This window comes from Lepidochelys olivacea, assembly GCF_965140295.1.
Source record: "Lepidochelys olivacea isolate rLepOli2 genome assembly, chromosome: 6".
Lineage (NCBI taxonomy): Eukaryota > Metazoa > Chordata > Testudines > Cheloniidae > Lepidochelys > Lepidochelys olivacea.
In genome coordinates this window covers 80,603,976-80,614,735 of record NC_140416.1, presented here as the reverse complement: position 1 = coordinate 80,614,735, position 10,760 = coordinate 80,603,976, and the positions used below count along the sequence as shown (strand labels likewise).

At 37.1% G+C, this 10,760-nt stretch overlaps 1 protein-coding gene across 4 annotated transcripts in view; it reads right to left on the bottom strand.

Annotated features, from left to right (window-relative positions):
• AKAP6 (A-kinase anchoring protein 6) overlaps positions 1–10,760 on the bottom strand; it is a 403,733-nt gene that overhangs the window by 52,440 nt on the left and 340,533 nt on the right. For all 4 annotated transcript variants that reach the window (XM_084632749.1, XM_084632752.1, XM_084632751.1 and 1 more), the window contains exon 11: positions 9,831–10,055. In XM_084632749.1, the coding sequence (XP_084488875.1) occupies positions 9,831–10,055 (225 nt within the window). The remainder of the gene's footprint in view (positions 1–9,830; positions 10,056–10,760) is intronic.

Below are 10,760 nucleotides of genomic sequence, written 5' to 3'. Positions count from 1 at the left end.
TGCAGGCCCATTCATTGGAAAACCTTTGTACAACTTTTCTGGTTCACCCTTGTGAGATCTTTAATGGTAATTATGGAAAAAGTGTTGATATAATATCTTTGCTGTCACATTTTATTACAATGATGGACACAACAGAATCAGGGATTGACATTTTGAAAAAATCATCTAATTGCAAGTCAGAAACACGGAATGACAGTTTAAAGTAGATTACAACTTCTTTCAAAAATAGTGAACTGGTTTCCTTTATTTAAAAGCCATACTTTTAATAGCATTAGGGGCCACTAAATTGCTATGCTGAACACATCTCTCTAGGATTCTCTGATCAGTGCAGTATTTCCCTAACAAGTTTGGAAATTGTTCACAACATTTCTTTAAAAAGAATCCATATTTCCAATGCCAATTCCATATTTTTTCCTAAGAGAGAGAGATAAAGATAAAAAATAACTGCCATCCAAGTATTTTAAGATAAATATTTCATTTTGTAAATTCAATCTACCTGTGTATCACCATGATATCTGAGTGTGTTGGGTTTAATTTTAATTCAATCAGATCACGGACATGTAAAAAGATACACAAACACATCTGTGTTGAAATCATTTGCAAACAAGAATTAAAATTAAAACAGCATTTTTAGGGACTAAAAGCAGCACCTGTATTCCTTCCAACTTGTCTCCTGAAGTACAGCATATGAAATAAAATACATGACTGAATCTAGAATTGATGTTTCTCTTAGGCTTATTCTATGAAAGCTGTTATTATCTCTGTATGGCATTCTTTAATTTATTTGTGCCACTCCTTATGCTGGGTTAAGTACTTTTCCATATATTTATTTTTAAGAAGATAGTTCACCGGCCTGGTACTTAGTTCATATTCACATGTAATTAGTAATACATAATATACTTCTTCTAAATTAAAAACACTATTAACATTCCAGACATATAAAACAATATGAAGATTAAGTTACTCTAAAGGAAATGATAATAGCTTACAGATTGCTTTTATCATTACTAAAATGCTGGTATCTATTACAGTGTCTCCCTGGAATAAAGAATGCACTTTTGGCAATAATCTGTTAAAAAAGTGCCCATTATTGTTCAGATGCTGCTATCTAAAGTCTAAACTAGTCTGCAATTACAGAAAGGTAACTTTTAACAAAAAAAGAAAAACGGTGTTGGATGCAAATGTAGCGTTGCTACTAAAGTATGAAACACGTCTCCTGAAGCCTTATTTTTTCCTTGTGTGTGAGAGGAGAAGGCATTCATTAGAATTCATTTTCACATTAAAAGATTTTAGAACTTATTCACAACACACACTGATTTGTTGGTTAAATTGGCTCGACATAGCCATTTTCAAATAATTTGCGGGGAGGAAGGGAAGTGATGGAAGAAGCCATTTTCCCTGCTATGGCACTGTTTGCATGTCCAGACTCTTCCAGTTTCTGTCCTCTGCATTTACATTTCAGAAGATTCTCCTCCCAATGAAAATGGGAGAAATTTTGAAGTATGTAGTGGAAAATGTTACATTTTGGGCAAAATATTCTAAAGAATTAGAGACAGCATCAGAAGGGCAAGATCAGAGCATGAATATTAGTGCTGTGTACATCTTTTGTAATGAAACCTGAAAACCACATTATATTCACCTGGAGGCATCTGGCATTACAAATCTGAAACTTGAACTAGGTTTACTAACCAATTCATCATGGTTTGCAAAACTTTCAGCAAACCTGGGTCAAGTTTCAAGAGAAGAACTTCAGGTTCAGGAGAAAATCTTCAGAATTCTGAAACTGAGAAGAATGCAGTGGGTTAAGCTGCATTTTGGTTTGAGTTTTGGAGTTAATTTAAATTCATAACTTGAACTGAAATGAAGGTCTCATCAACAAGCATCAGACCTAAGATACAAACAACCCCGCTATTGCTCTGAGTACTGTTTCAGATATCTGAGTTTCATTCAACTTTAATGAAAAAGGTTTATGATGACTCATAGCATTTAGAACCCAGTATCCACCCGGAGATATACACTGTTTGTTTAAAAAAAAAAATTATATAGCTTGAGTGCATGAAAGTATGCCAATACCTGTAACAGTTAGGTCTATGCCAGATGTGCCTACTCTGCCTACTCCTTCCCTTTCAGAGCTTCTAGGCTGGTATATTTTCCTTGTCTCTCTGCAATGGTCTTCATTCATTCCAGGAGGCACTGAGTGCACCCTTCCCTTGAGAATGACACAAGAAGAGCTTCCTGGTATTACTTCAGATGGGAAAGCAGTGTATAGAATATAAACTGGTTTAGTCTTTTCAGGGACTTGAGAGCAGGCAAGGAGGCAGGAAGGAGAAAATGAAAACAGTGAGAGTAGGGAAAGATATTTCCTTTGGATTTTTGTCACACTGGTAAGGCAACTTTAAACCTAGGTGAACAAAAAGATAGCTTGGAAATAACATCATCCCCACTCCTAATAAATGATGTCCACGTCTGAGTCTGCTTAGGAATACTAGAGGCAGAGATATTGTTGTGCTTTCAACTATATCTCTTTATGCAGTGACAACAAGCACTCTTTTCAGGAATGTTGTTTCTAGTCTTATTGCAAAGAGTTAGTCCATCTAAAATAAAAAGATGAATATTCAATTAAATGAAAATATTTTCTCACTTTGTGTCTTATCTTGCCCATATTTATATACAGTTTTTTTTCCAGGCTTCTTGAGCTCAATCCTTAACAAAGCTCACAGGCTTCCATTTCTTTCATCAGAAGTAAATAAGAACCAGGCTAAAGAGACCACCTTCTCTTTTCAACATCTTGTTTCGCAGAGAAAGGGAACAGATGGTGTGAGGTGCTCCTCCATGTGATCTCTGATCCAGTAGAGGGAAAGTCTACTGTGAAATGTTTCTCCTCTACAGCCAGGTAGAAGCTATTTTCTTCCGTTTCTGCTCAGAGGAGAAAGGCTTAACTAGGCAAAGGCATCGCCTGATTTTCCTGTACGTGGAAGTGAGAAGAAAGGTGGTCAAGAAGATATCCCTTATCTTGTTAGCATGTGTGCGCTAGGTGTGTGAGCTAGAGTAAATTAGCCATAGGGTAAGAGTGAAGCAGGGTCAAAACTATGTTTTAGAAACAGACCGAGATTGGCCTACAATTAATTTTAACCTTTGATTATTTCAAATGTGAGGATCTGCAAAAAAAGAAGGCAAACCAGAAAATTCACGGGTCAGGATCCACAATCAAAACAGAATGGTGTGGTGAAGGCTGCAGTCTCAGATAGGATTTTTATCCTTACATGGGAATTCACATGATTGTGGCGTTAAAAGGCAAAACCTAACTGAAGCACAAAGTGAGCTCTCTCTTGAATAACGATAATGAGAGCATTAACCTGTAACATGGAGATGTAAAAACATCTATGCTTCTCAACGGCAGTGGCAGAATCCCACATTTTTGGCAAAAATCATTCAGCATCTGTCTCATTATATTGTAATGTAACGTCACAAGGCTGGGTGCTGACTTCCTTATTGTTTGCTATATAAATGTTGCCTTAGGATGGATGTCAAAAAAGCTCATTTGGGGTTCCTCAGTGTTTTGTAAATGACACTCAGCTTATCTGCTTTTGAATCTGACCTTAATCAGGCAATTTTTCAAACAGTCCCATACTGGATGTCTTCCAGCTTGTTAAAGTTTAAGCCAATTAAATCTAGGTAAAGGTTTTATCATCCATGAAAAGATTTGGGACTTTGGATAGCTCTTTATTGATAAAAATATTTAAATGATTACAACAGGGTTTTTTTTTTATCATTTTGATATGTAGAAAGGATTAAATCCTGCCTGAGTTCTGTTGATTTGGAAACTGTTTTGCATGCTTTTGTTACATCCACATTGAATTTCTGTAATTCTTTGTTTGCAGCTCTACCAGCAGCATTGTTACACAAATAGTAATGGATCCAGAATGAAATAGCAAAACTGATCGCTGGCACCTTTCGGAACAGTTCACACATTTCTCAAATCTCAGCACTGGCTTCCAACTTTCAACAAGAGTTAAAATTTGTATTTGACCTGATGGATCCCAATTGTTTGTCTAAAGTCTCACATCTTGGGTCCCTTACTTTTTTGTAAATCCATGTTGCTGGCTTTTCCTTTTAAATAAAAATTTGATTGTGGCTATAATTTTATGGCTTATCCAAACATGGCTTAAGCTTTATCCATGGGCTTTTATTTAACTGAATTGTTTTTAGGATTTGCAATATTGAATGTTGAGCAACACTTCCAGATAAAAAGAAAAGGAGTACTTGTGGCACCTTAGAGACTAACCAATTTATCTGAGCATGAGCTTTCATGAGCTACAGCTCACTTCATCAGATGCATGCCGTGGAAACTAACTTCCAGATAGTTATAATGAAAAGCACCATACAAAGTGATTGACTGACTCACTAACTGATGATTAATTACCCATTGCTATCTGTGTTGTTTCAATGAAAAGTTTAGTTGCTTTAGAGCTGGAGAGCAAAGAGACAGTCCTAAGCCATAAATTAAGAAATATTTATGTGGCAATATCTGGCATGCTCAGTCACAAATTCAATGAAATATTCCTATCATCAGTGATTCAGAGGTACAAATATTACTGGCAGCTGGTAGGTTCATTTATCTTGAACTGAACCCTTGGATGGGTTTTGTTATGAAATACGGTGAATGTATGATAAAGTAAGTAGGTTCCCCCCATCTTTGGGAAGGGATTTTTTTGGGGGAAAGCAACATGCTTTTATCAATATAGGGTCAATCCCCTTTGCTAGCCAATAATTCACACAGTTCTCTGCACTCACCACACTCATATAATAAGATTTACAAAAAACTGTCGCATTCCCCTCGCCATTTTTACTCCTCATCCCTTCCTGCTCCAGGTCTCTCCGGACCCTCAAAATTGTTATTCATCCCCAAATTGCCTTTCCCAGGTGTAGGCAACACCATTAAGCTAGGAAATCAGTTTTGCCAAGTCACACAACTTAATTATGAGTCTCATGATATTTGGTTTGTTTGTTAAAGTCCCAGTGCCTAGAGCTATGTGTTTATATGAGAATCTCCTGTTTCATTAAAAACGAGTATGTTTCTGGCCCTCGTGATTGCAGAGAAAAGGTTGAAAAGGTGAACCCTAACAGCTCAAAAACCAGAAAAGCAATAAAAAAACCCCCAAATTTATATATTTTTTAAAAATCTCATGATTTTTGAGGTTCTAATTCATGAGTTTTATAATGGTTGGGCTTAGCAATAGTATAAAATAAATTAACAAGAATGTTAATGCTCAACAACATAAAACAACCCTATCTAATCTATATACTCTTCTTTGTATACAAGGATCCTGTCAATACAACTCTCCTCCCCCTAACAGGCTGGACTAATCGGTGTTTGCAAGCTCACTTTAACATCACTGTTGATCAGCCCGTAAGTGTCACTATACACTGAAATGAAGCTCATTCTTCTCATTTGGGAGCTGAGTGTGAAAAATCTTTGCAGCAGCCTCTGGCCCCTGCAAGCTGATGGAGGGAGTGATTGAGTATGCTGGTTTCCAATATAGTAGTACCTAGTGCTACGTACAGAATACTGAGCTGACCAGAATATATAGGACTTTTTGTTGCTGTGAAAAATGTAGAACAAAATAATCACACAATATAGCAAATGATGACAGTAGCTAGCACTCATTCTGATAATAATGAAGGAAAACTGAAAAATCATATCCAGCACAAATTGAACTTTAAATCAAAACAAACAGCAACACAAGAAACAGTCTTTCTTCACCACATAAGGACTCTATTGAGAGGCAACCTCGAGACAGGAAGGATGGTCATGTGGTGAAAGTAAAGTCCTAGGAATTGGAACAGCTGAGTTCTAGCTCTGACTCTGCCATAGACCTTCTGGGAGAGCTTGGGGAAGACACTTAATTTCGTTGTGTTTCAATTTCCCCATTTCTAAAAAGGGGGAAAACAATACCTACCGCAAAGGTTTAGCGAGGCTTCATCATTCACTAATGTTTGTGCAGCCCATACGGGTCTGTAGGTGGACAGTGCTATAAAAATATTCTGTATTATTACTGGACAGCAGTATTCCAAAAGAAAAGGTGCAGCAGCACATTAATAAAAAGAACACCTAAGTTAATGCAGAACCAATATCCATTTTCATAAAAGAAAAATAAGTCAAAGTAATTGTCTATTCGGGAATGAAACATCTTCCCATGCATACCATCGTGTTCCCATCCTATGTCCTTATCATGTTTACCTATAGCATTCAACATTTTCTTCAAATGAAAAGGGAAAGGAAAACAACTGCAAAATGAAATAACTTTTCCCTGTACCATATGTACAATTTAAAATGTAAGGCCATAGAATAAAAATCAAAAGCACCGTTGTGTTTATTTTATTAACAGGATTATTCCTCTGTATGCAGTAGCTATATGTATACTCTGCATAGGACAATAAATTTCCTTTAAGAAACAATGGTTTATGTACTGTAGTGAACAATGGTAATAAGGTTAATCTCATAGTTCAGTGGAAAGTAAGTCAAATGAAATGCTAGCAGGTTTACCTACTAGTGGCATAGTTAATGTTTCTGAAAATGTTCTAAATGTTCTCTCTCAAATATATGGATTATACATTGTTGTATTGTTAATTATATCCATTTTCTTTTTTATACAGTACCCCCAGGAGGTTAGTGGAGATTGGAAAACTTACGAAGAGTGGATTTCAGATTTAATGAGACATAGATGGTTTTAATATATATGACAAAGTGATGTGCTCTTACCATATTTTATATGTACTTATTTTTTATACTCTAATGGCTCCCATTTTGAAAATAAATAATTTGATGTTTATATAGTGTAATTAATAGCTAATTAACTATGTAATGCGGTGCTCTGGTTACATCATAGGTAATTGTGCCACATTGTTTAATATCATTAGATCTCTTTGCATGACATTATGTGTAATTTTTGAATAAAGGTTTATCTCATTTTGAAAAGTTGTATGTGCATTACAGATGCAGGGACTAGTGTATAGGTGTCTATATGTACTATGGCTTTGTGAACTTAGACTCGTAAGTCCATAGTTAGGGACTGAAATAAATTATTTGATTTCCAATTGAAATGAGCACTCAATCATTCCTATTAACAACTTGCATCTATTACTGTGAAGGTCTGCAGGTCCATCTACAATATTTCATCTCCATCAAATCCAATTGTAAAACAAAAATAATCAGCATGATGATTTGTTTTTGTCCACTGCAGAAAATTGTCAAACAAATAACCAAACAGTATGTGTATCCTAACCCAGGTCTACAATTTCATTCAAAGAGATCGTTGAAACACCAAGAATTCCAGAAAATGCCAAAACTGCATTGTCTGGCTATACCAAAAGTAGGACAGGAGACATTTGACATGGATTTAATCAGGCCGCAACTTTATTATTAAATGCCTGGGACTACCCGGGAGATAAAAGAGTACAGTACAGGTAACCCCCTATTTATTCTGTAATTACCTGCTCCCCCTCTTTTTCCATTGAGGTCTCTCCAGCAAATCCATTGCCTGGACCTTACCACCCCCTCCCCCATATGAAGGTTAAGGTGGGCTATAATAATGGGGGGTTGGCTCCCTGCCATACCAATCATAGCAGTCCCCAATCCCGCTCCCCTGTTTGTTCCTTTAAAGAACACCCCTTTTTAAGTCCTTTTCCAAGCCAAGTATACCTTCCCTGTGGAGTACCTGCACTGGACATCTGCCCTACACTTAAATAATGATTTGCGACAGATAGCCTACCACCCTTCATGCCAGGCATGAACAAAGCCCTTGCTGAACCCACGGTGGGGAAGGTGTAAAAACCCCAACTGCACCTAGGCCGATATGGTGATAAGGGGAAAAATTCCTTTCCAGCACCCCTGAAAAAAGGGGCAGCTAGCGTAATGCCCACAGCAGGTCTTGACCAAACCTGGTATTTCACCACCTAAAGGGAAGGGAGAGTGGGTGCTGCCTCAGCCTGCTCTGTGTAAAAAGGAAGCTTTAGGCACAGGGCTGCCCCTTTAAACCCTTCATTCCCAGGGGATGAGTCAGCGACCACGCTGACCCTTTTGCAGCAATTTTCATCTTCCCCCTCCTCCCCAGCCGTAAAGCACAGTTCCCTTCATTCGGCAATCTAGACAACGCCCTCAAATTGCTATAAACTTCTCAACAATCTTTCTGAAAACAGGAAGATTCAAGGCTTGGCTATAACTGCCGAGATTATCGGTTTCAGTGGTTCATTTCTTGAACATTAGTCCAACAGTCACTTCCTTCAGAGTCGCTCGCATCCTGTCACACTAAAAAGAACAGGAGTACTTGTGGCACCTTAGAGACGAACAAATTTATTAGAGCATAAACTTTTGTGGGCTACAGCCCACTTCATCGGATGCATAGAATGGAACATATAGTAAGAAGATATATATATCTTCATTTCCAGCACCCCATATATATCTTCTTACTATATGTTCCATTCTATGCATCCGATGAAGTGGGCTGTAGGCCACAAAAGCTAATGCTCTAATAAATTTGTATATATATATATACACACACACACAGAGAAGGTGGAAGTTGCCATACAAACTGTAAGAGGCTAATTAATTAAGATGAGCTATTATCAGCAGGAGAAAAAAACTTTTGTAGTGATAATCAAGATGGCCCATTTAGACAGTTGACAAGAAGGTGTGAGGATACTTAACATGGGGAAATAGATTCAATATGTGTAATGACCCAGCCATTCCCAGTCTCTATTCAAACCCAAGTTAATGGTATCTAGTTTGCATATTAATTCAATCTCAGCAGTTTCTCCTTGGAGTCTGTTTTTGAAGCTTTTCTGTTGCAGAATTGCCACCCTAACTAAAGTGAGACTCAGTAAGCTGTCTACCATCTGGAAGAGTGCCGCTGATTGAGACTTCATGGATATTGCAGAAGAGACAACCCTCATCACCCTTACCTCAGCAATGGTTTAAGATTTCTAAAACCCTAAAATTGATGGTCTATCCCTCTTCTTTCTTATTTCATCTGTCAAAGATCATCCATAGAGCAAGATGACCTGCGAGATGACACTGAGGAGGTGATGTTTTGGAGACAACATACTCACAACTATGAACACAAGACAATCTTGTTGTCCAACCAAGTCGGAACTTCATTAACACAAACATACTCCCTCACAAACTGGTAATGGAACAATAAAATATGTCCTTCATACTAACAGTAGCAAAGGTGAGTCCTGGCCTCCAGCTGAAGGAGGTAATGGTCTGAATATGACAAAGATGTAAATTGCATCCCCTGTCACCAGTCCCAGGCTCAAGACTAGATTGTGGCCAATCTCATAGTGGGTGTGTCTATCTCTACCTATCTATAGTCAATAAGCCTGATTTTTCTCTCACTTATATCAGGTATACGCCAGTGGGACTACTGACTTCAGTACAGCTACCCCTGCCTCAAGTGAGAGGAGACTCAGGTCTCATGTCTATTAAACTAGGGTGTTATACAACACGTGAACTAAAGTGTTCAATATAGAGACTGCAATACACAATCATTTATATTGAAACCAAGTTTATAGTGAAGTAAAATAAAAGACACAAATTGCTTTGCAAATTCTGATGACAGAGAGCATCCCTTTGAACTTTTACTGTAGAATAATAACTTCTCCGTTAGTGTGCAACAGTACATTACATGAACACATTGTATATAAATGCAGGTATAAATGTAAATGTACGATTACATATGTACATATATTGTATTATCATTACCTGATATATATTTTATCTAACTATTAAGAGAAATCTCGCTATCAAAACTATGATTTTTTTTAATTACCTTAAAATATTGCAGTTGTTTCTCAGCAGTCATTGTTCCTTCATTTTCTTGTCTCAGACAGGAATTGAAGATGAAAAGCTCTGTATCTCTCAGCCACCCTTTCAGCTCTTTGATCCTGACCTCCAGCTGCTTTACCAGACTGCCACTTTCAGGTGAGAGCAGGTCACGTGGACCTGACCCACTGTGCCCTACCATTGTGTCTTGGATCTTCTCTCCTAGTGTTTTCTAATGCATTAAATAAAAAAAAACAACAGAGATTAATTTTATGTACCAAAACATATCACACATTAGTGAGCAACAAGAACCATCTGTTATGTTAGATGACCAGTAATATTTTTCCAGTTATTACCAATATCAATCAATTTCATTCTTTGTATCCTTTATTCTCATTTAGGGCCCAATTTTCTCCTTGTTGAAGTCAATGGCAAAACTTTCTTCGACTTCAGTGGGAGGAAGAGCAGGACAAATGGACAAATGGATTTTTTCATAATAATTATGGACAAAGACGACAAAATTGTACTCGTTGGATTAACTTTGTAAAGTGATCACCTAGGAACACTTGCCAGTTGCTTAAGATAACTTAAGATAACTAAATAACTTTACCACATAGTAAGGATAGGAAATATTACAAATAATGAGTTAACCTTACCTAAAATCACAAGTTTTTAAGAATGGCCATTGTATATATTTTTAAAGTATGGATTCCTAGGATAAAGTTTTCAAACTTGGATTCTAAACCTAGAATTGGGCCAAAATCTGGCCAAAATGGGTGAACACCACCTACAGCTTCCAGTGAGATAGGAATTTCAGGTGCTCAGAACATCTGACATTAGATAATTAAATATGGATTTAAGTACTTAACTTTAAGCATCAAAAAGTTTAAAAATTTTGGCCCAGAATAAACATTCACCTATGGCTGTCAATTAAATT